General features: G+C 41.8%; 2 protein-coding genes across 3 annotated transcripts in view; one reads left to right on the plus strand and one right to left on the minus strand.

Annotated features, from left to right (window-relative positions):
- Positions 1 to 4,257, minus strand: part of LOC115239355 (aryl hydrocarbon receptor nuclear translocator homolog) — a 38,061-nt gene extending 33,804 nt beyond the window's left edge. Inside the window, exons 1-2 of the mRNA XM_029813834.1 lie at positions 4,052 to 4,257; positions 3,111 to 3,159 (exon numbers count right to left, since the gene is read on the minus strand). Of these exons, the coding sequence (XP_029669694.1) occupies positions 3,111 to 3,159; positions 4,052 to 4,088 (86 nt within the window). The 5' untranslated portion in view covers positions 4,089 to 4,257. The remainder of the gene's footprint in view (positions 1 to 3,110; positions 3,160 to 4,051) is intronic.
- Positions 4,258 to 4,992: 735 nt separating this feature from the next.
- Positions 4,993 to 8,455, plus strand: part of LOC115239354 (nipped-B-like protein) — a 10,075-nt gene continuing 6,612 nt past the window's right edge. Inside the window, exons 1-3 of one of the 2 annotated variants that reach the window (XM_029813825.1) lie at positions 4,993 to 5,700; positions 6,508 to 6,691; positions 6,914 to 8,455. The exon at positions 6,914 to 8,455 is cut by the window's right edge and continues 6,612 nt beyond it. In XM_029813825.1, coding sequence (XP_029669685.1) covers positions 6,920 to 8,455 — 1,536 coding nt within the window. In that variant the 5' untranslated portion in view covers positions 4,993 to 5,700; positions 6,508 to 6,691; positions 6,914 to 6,919. Of the gene's footprint in view, positions 5,701 to 6,507 lie in introns of both variants that reach the window. The other variant, XM_029813826.1, reaches the window with a different exon arrangement.

Raw genomic sequence — 8,455 nt, forward strand, 5'->3', positions numbered from 1 at the left:
AAAGAGTCTCGGGTTATAAGTCTCCGCGAAAATGTCACGAGATCCTCGTCGGACCGCCGTCACAATCACGCCGAATTTTGCACGCTCCTTTCATCGCACTATCGCGCATAATCAACAGGAAAATCGCGCTGATCTTTTCTTCGCTTCGTTTCGTCAAAGCGACGGCCATCGCTGAAGCGTCGCGATCACTTATATCCTGAAAAACTCGATGCAAAGTCGTTTGATCGAGCGCACGGCGTGTTAAGTGAAACGAATTACCCACTCTATTTTAAACGAAATGATTACGAAGTAATGTTCTGCGTAATCGAAGATAGGTCTTCAAGTCTTCAAGTTCTGTAATTTTATAGGATTCGTCTGCGAGTTTTTATTCGGAAATATTTTATTAATCTGCTTCCCTAAAATCGTCATATTTTGCGCCTTTAGAATAAAGTTTTAGTTGATTATCAATCAAGAGAATACCCCAATCGCACGAATCTTTGTCACATTGAAAATCACATGATCATCGATAACAACGATTATTCGATCTTCGAAACGTCTAGTTTACAGTAGACGTCGAAAGTTCGTGTTACGTTTCTTCCACCGTGAAATGAACTCGTCGTTCGTTCTAAATCAACTCGGCTGAGCTCGCGTAACGAGAAACGCACGCAAATCACGGATATGTCGAGGTCCCGCGTGCAAAACCGCGCCGCAATATTCTCCAGCGCGATATTACCGCGAAGAAAGAAATTTCTTCCCTCTGAAAATATCTTCAACGGCGAATTTATCGAATTATAATAAAATCACACTAGGAACACGTGTCTTTCTTGTTGGTCTAAAGTTCAGTGTCCGACGACAAAATCCATGAAAACTAATTTTTCCTTAAAAAAATAGCTACTAAAATCTTCGCTATGGTGGTATATATATAGTTGAAGCTCTCCGTTTTTTATGAATCATAAAAAATGTCTGATATAAAATTGATTACAAAAATCAAATTATTCGATAAAAATTTTTGTATTTTTTTAGCGCGGCAAGCTCCACAGATTTAATTTCTGATATCAATATAATTGACATATTGATACCCGTCTAAGAAAATCGACTCGATCTTCGACTATTTCTTCAGCTATATTTATTAAAATTCTCCGACTGTTCGATTGTTATCCTCGAAGATCGTCAATGTGTTTAATTCACTGAGAACGAGAGATCACTCGACGACACATGCGTTGCGGAAGCAGTCCGGGCGGTCCAATTTTCGGCGCCAAAATCCTCGTCGCGACGTACTCGCGGATAATGACGCGTGATCGTCGGCGACGCGGTCTCGATCACAATCGATGAAGATTGTCGACGCTGGCGACGCGGATTGACGCGGAAGCACGTTTCACGGACGTATGTATGTACGTGTGGACGGACGGGATGGACGGACAGACGGACGGATGGATGGGTCGCCGACTAGCCACCACCCACAACTCGCCAGTGACTGATTCCACCATAGCCGCATAATGTGCTCTGCTGCGGTATACCCCGGTGAGGACTATCACTTCTCCCACCAGAGAGCCCGGGACAGCCACCGTTGCGAAGCACGACTTTTAACCGGGATGCATTGCACCGCTCGCTCGCTCGCGACGGGGGACAAGATCGGGGACGGAGAACCCTTCGGTTTTTAAGGGACTTCCTTTTTCATTCAAAAGAGAAAATTCTGTTTTGCACTCTTGATTCTTCTCTCATTCTTTCTCTCTCTCTCTTTTAAAAAGTTTGGTTTTTTATTTAAATCGAAAAAGAGATTTTTGCCTTATAAATGAAAAATCTTCTAATTTTTCATATTTATCTATATAAAATACTAATATACATATATTAAAGTAATATATATTCGCGCTTATATACATCGCGCTTAGTCTCTTTATGAATAGGAAGACACAATTGAGAACCAGAATCACTTCTTAATATTCCAAACGACTGTGTTCTAAATTCGATGCAGGAAAAACAGTTATAAGCGTCCGGTATATATTTGTCTTCTATAAAGCGTTTTTTAAAATCTTTTAACACGCTTTTACACGGCCCACAATAATATATTATTCTTTAATTATTTCTAAATTCCTCATTTATTTATAAACTCTTAGAAAGCTTCTATGTATACGCGATTATAAGCGATACAATAAAATGAAGAAAAATAAATGAATATTAAAAAATAAATATGTGTAAGTGGTAATAGAATGCAGAGCGATTATCGCGCTGAAAGAGAATCGTGCCCGGCTGGGCCCGATAAATCGGAAATTTTCACGCTATAAAGGGGGTCGCGCGCGAGAGCGTGTTAACACAATGTGCGCGGTTGACATTTGCGCCTGCTTCGCGTGCCGAAGCTGCGCGGCAGAAAAGCATTTTCGAGAAAGAGAGACCCGTGTGTGTGTGTGCCGCCGAGTAAAAGTAACGGCGGGCGCTTACGCGATAACGAAACGTTTTCTTGAGCGATGTCGCAACGCGGCTGCTCTCGCCGCGGACGTATATTAACCGAGCAACAGTATTGTAAAGCCGGGGTAGCGCGGAGAATTGCCTACCGTTGTTATATATGTATGTGTGGCGAACGCCGTAACTGATCCCGCCGCTGCATCATTTCTCGGAACTGCGTCAATCAAGCGCGACACCAAGTTCGCCGTGCATGTCAACTGCATGGCGAAATTTCACTTCGATCGTTAACACCGAAGCGGCTATTTTCGTCACCAAATGCCTTCCCGAGCGATCTTTTTTTCGCTCTCTTTGATATCTGAAGACTTGATATTCATGACAATATACATATAGCGTTTACGCGATATATTTTATATAAAAAATTTATATGGATATTTTTATTAATATATAGATGAAAATAATAATTATATATTATGAGCTAATTTTCTCACGTGTAGAGAAAAGTAGACCCATTTAAAATTTTTATTTAACGCCTTTTATACGTCATCAAATTTTTATTCATAATAAGCTTATGTTATTAGTTCAGAATGTCAAAGTTTTCACAATTTACATATGTGTGAGCAATATTAAGATATCATACATTGATATATTTATGAAATCTAAATGTATAAATTATGCTTGATATAAAAATCATTTCGATGCAAGAATTAAGCATACATGCTTTGATAACTTACCCTATGTGGGCAGCACTTCGCTTCTGTGCCATTTTGCTTGGGTCACTCCCTGTACAGAAAAAGATACACACATGAGAATTATATATGATAAGGAACTTTCTCTCATAAGAGACTTAATTTAATTATATAAAATGGCCTAAAATTTATATATGAATCAATGGTTAACAGAATTTATGAAAAGCTTAAGACCTTTTCGTTTCACTTAAATTTCCTTCATCAATGAAACACATATCTGTAGTTCTTTGAAAAATGTTTCTCTTATATAATTTATGTTATTTAAAAATTTATATCTTATTAATATATACATTAATATTAATAATAATATTAATATTAATAATAAGCGGAGAAAATATAATCATGATTATTGATATAACTAGGACCGATTACATCAATATTGATTGATTTTAATAATGGATATTAAATATAACCCCAATTTTTCTTTCTCTTCTTCTATTTTCATCTATATTAAAATTATAGTTGTGAGTTAAAAAAGAGGATTCTAGTCACTCACATTTTATTACCCATCGCTGCAACAAACTCTTACCACTAACCCATGCTAACCCCAATAACTAAGTTTTTATTCAATATAATTATATCGTGATTCAAACATAGCCAAAAAATCATCATTTCAATTTGCTGAAAAAGAAATGTATCCTACACAGTTCATTCTATCACGTTCTAACACGTGCACTCTGTAATAGGTAAACTGCATAGTAATTTATCTAAAATTTTGACCATTAATAGAGGTCTCATCCGAATTGTGTGTGCGTACGTGTGGTGAGCATGGGAAAGTTACAGGGAAACGTTATTCTCGATTTTTCCGTGGGAGAAGCAGCGTTTTCCGATCATGAGGCGATCGTTGATTCGGTCGCGCGACCGGAAAAGCGACTGCAGACCAACGTTAAAGCGACGGCAACAAAACTCAAGCGGCTTTGGTTTACCTGGTATAGAATGGGCGATCGTGGATACCGTGAACATTCAGCCGGAATTTTCTGTTGCCACGGTGCGACGGAAAAACGGGGCGCGCGGGGCACGAGCGGATATCGACGCGATCGTACAGCGGTTTCCACACTCAGCACCGACATCAAAACTGGGTGTTTACACTCAGCAGACGCGCCATTTTGGAGTTTCGACTCGACTCCTGGGTTTTATTTTCGCACACGGGGCCTACGGGAGCGCCGCGAGACTGATGAAGACCGCGCGGGCTGCCATCTCTCGGCGAGGCGTTGTAAACTGTTTAAAGAATGATTCGTCGATACGTCAGAAATCTACGAATATCTACGTACGATGACCGGAAAAATCCGGATCAATCCATATTCGTTTGTAAAATTTTCGATTATCCAGGTTCGCAAAAATGACCTGTGGGTTTCATTCGACGATTGATGGAAGATATCTCGTCTTTCTGTAACATCAAAGATGCAAACTGACAGACATTAATTTTGGTTCAAACGGATAAAAATATATATCCAGCGTTTTCATTGGTTACTACGCGATCGTAATAGACATGTGATCATACGTAAGCTTCTTATTACAGTAGACCTTTTTTTATCGCGCTATTCAGTGGTGCATACATATTGAATGACGATCCTCTGGCAATTGATAGCATGGAGAGAATGAACTCGTCGAAAGTGCACGATCTCGGATTCCTCGGGATCGCGAGGCCAATGAGGCCAATGAGGCCAATGAGGCCAATGAGGCCAATGAGGGCAATGAGCCGAACCGCGAACGCGAACGCCGAACCGAATCCTCGTGGTCGTTCTCATGTAAATACGCCCATCGTAAGCACGGAGCTCGGCGCTGATCGCGCGACGCCTAGCGCCCCGCCGGTAATACCTGCGTCTGGCCGGAGCGATATCCCACTACGCCACTTCCGTTAACTCGCTGCTGAGCAAAATGGACGCCTTTGTGTCTGTTTTCTTCGCATTCCCAGTATAAATACGGATTACGGGACGACGCAGCGGCTGCGAGGCGGCGATGTTTGCGCGACGCCGCGTGAAACGCGTGTGAGGGCAGTGTCGTGTACGCGAGTCGTGCCCGTGAGCCGCCGTGACCGACGTGGATACGCGTCCAACCAAGTAGGCCAACTGTGTAGCCAGCCCCCGTGGATGACAATTGAGCGAGCATCGCCCGGGCGACGGTGTACCCGCGGTGAGTCCCGCGACGGGCAAACGCCACGCCGATCGTCACGACGTGCCTGAGGATCCCGCCGGCGGCCACGAGCGACGCGAAACGGCGCCCGGCCTCCCGCCAAAATCGCCAGTCGCGGACAGCGGACAGGAGCGATCGGCGACGTAAATAGTCCGGGTGACACGGAGCTGTCGCTCTATAGTCGCGTCGCACTCCCCCCTCGCGCTGCGTCGACCACGGCACTTTATCGCGAGCGAGTTTTCCCCGGTGAATTTTTATGAGTGCCCACTAGAGTTCGACGTTCTCGTCGTCGACGGGAGGATTCTGTCTCTGACCCCCCTCCCCCCCCACGACCACCACCACTCCCCCTACCAACTGTGTTGTTACATCTGCTCCCGGTCGCTGCGAGGATATGGTGTCGCACAACGTATGATGTTGGATGGTCGACGTTCATCCAGAGAAGGTAAAATGATGGGCTGCATTATACAAATGGTGATTATTGAGACTGGGAAATGCTCTTTGGATGCAGTGGAGAGTTGGCTTTAGCGATGAATGTTGTGTGGTTTCTCCAGTGTCTCGCTGTGTTGCTGGCAATTCTGATTACGTCATGTGGCTTGTAACGAAGAATGATGCTACGTTACTGTGCAAGAAATGTTTATTTCACGCAAACATGTAACATATTTTTTTCTTAATATTTTAATGATATTTATTTTTCTCCGAAGCAATATTTCAATGTTTGCGCTTTGAATATACTAAGACTACGATTCAAGGAATATCAATTGTCAATATGAATGTTATACGAATCGTACATGAATTTTACAAATATTTTATAACAAAATGCAAGATATTTATACTATGCGTAATTCTAGAGAACAAATTTTTTTACGACAAAAAGAGCAGATACAAAATAAATATAATATTGATTCACGTAAGATATATAAATTTTAATTATAATTTAAAGTTTTTTTTTTATATAATTCAATATTTACATTGAAGTTTGAATAATAATATATTAGACTAGCAATATAAATTACAAGTATCATGTTATAACATATTTTTAGGTTATAGTTACAGTTTGTTTTATTTGACATTTATTACTTTTTTATATGATGTATAATCTAGTTTTTATTTATATAAATATTTCTTAATTTTCTCTTTTTTTAGATTTTTTAATTGTTTTAATAAGAAAATATATATGTTTAAAATGTTGAATAATAATAAGAATATATTTGAAAAGTGAAATATTACATAAGGAAAATTTTTGTTGCAGGACAACAAAGTACTGATAAACATGGATCGTTTATTGGAGGACCCACGTGCTTCGTCAAAATTTGGTTAAAACTTTTATTTGCAACATGGGAACTTAAACGAGACTCTGTCAAGTTCCCAATATTTGCCTTTAGTGTCCTTCAAAGAGGATTAGAGACTATTCTGTTCAACGGTGAAATATTTGTGTTAGTATGTCTTAAAATGCATAGTGAACAAATTTTAACAATGATCTATTTAGACGTTTGTGGAGACAGTGCATTCAGACATGTTTCATTGATTTATATTTATTGTATATCATGAACAAGTACTCGTAGCATGCTTGTGTCGTGCTCAACATATTGTATTGTTCGAACTTTGCACAGTTTAAGAATGTTGGAATTGATTTTGATTCTCTTTCTTTTGTCTAGGCTGTAATGCCAGAACGAATCAAACTCAAAATGAATGGGGTTGTACCAAGTGTGCCAATAACTACCCTCGCTGGTATTGCGAGTCTCACTGACTTGTTACCTGAAATGCCCCTACCGACTCCGTTGCCACAGACTCTGACTAATAAGTCGCTGCTGTTTCATCCACGAGTGGCAGAGGAAGCGCAGATATTGCTAAGTGTTCGCGATGAGAATCTTGTGCCGCAGTTGATAATGTCTCTGTCACAGACCTCGTCGGATCACATTGAACTCAAGGATAATTATGCGAATACCGAACAGTCGTTAGAAAATGAGCAAAACACGCCTGAACTACTCAAGGCAATCTTACAGATAAATCCTCATGTATTCAGAGGACCTCAACACAATTCTCCGAGAAATTGGGCGCAGGGTGCGCCTTCGTTGCACGCGAATCAATCGCCGGCAAGTTATGGTCGTTTCTCGCCGTCCTACTCGAGTTCTTCAGGCTCTAGGCAAACACCTCAAGGTAGTCCAGCTCATCCTGCGGCGGCCAGATCCGTACTTCCGCCGCCGTTAGCCAGCGGTATCGCTCACGCGCAACATCCGCGAATGCCGATTACCCCGCAGAATCATGCGGACATCTCGCAGATGTCTCCCTTTGCTGTGCCTTCCCCGTCGCCCAGAGGTAACGTTATGACCGAACAAACGAGAACGTTGACAACGCCCCAGCATATGCAAGAGGACACGAACTGTATAAATCCTTTATCGAACGTAGCTCTTCAACCGAACATGTACTCGCCGGCTCACATGAGTTCCCCTAGTGCACCACTATCTCTCGGCAATGTGACGCCTCAGCATCATAACATGGCTGGTATGACGCCGCAACACAACATGCACATGACATCTCCCATGCGCACCAATATGCCTTTGCAGCAACAGCATCCAGCAATGGGTATGCAACAGAATCTTTACGATCCTATGATGAATCAGCAAGTTCATCATGCGTTAGGTAGCAGTCAATCATTGGATATCGATAGTGCGGTGCAGGAGAATCAACAGTTTCTTCTCGATCCGGCGAGCACTCTTCCTGATATTGATTTGCCGATGGAAAACATTGACGTGAAGCAAGGCATGGATCATGCGGTGCAACATTTATTACCGACTCCTCAAACCACATCTTACCCGAGTGTACACGCCACTGATATGATTAATGCTTTAAATCCGGCTGCGACTAATGTCGCGTCTAGTGTGCAACATCAACAGAATAACAATTCGGAAAAGAATATGAAGCTTACTGGGACATTAACAGAAAAATTAAAGGAGCCTATTGTTATGTTAAATAGATTATCGCTGGCTGATCAAGCACTCATGCAGAAGAGTTTGGCAGCATTCGCGGAAAAATCGCCGAATCGCGCGGCGAAAATGGGCATCTCTAATCGCGACGACATGTCAAAGACTGACTCTGAGAGCGAGGAGGAAATTGGTAAGAACAATAAGCACTTTAAGGCTCGCGCGAAAGAGCGGCAAGTACAACGAGAGAAAGAGAAAGCGGAGAGACGGAAGAGC

Source organism: Formica exsecta, unplaced genomic scaffold (genome assembly GCF_003651465.1).
Source record: "Formica exsecta isolate Colony F162 unplaced genomic scaffold, ASM365146v1 scaffold38, whole genome shotgun sequence".
NCBI classification, from domain to species: domain Eukaryota; kingdom Metazoa; phylum Arthropoda; class Insecta; order Hymenoptera; family Formicidae; genus Formica; species Formica exsecta.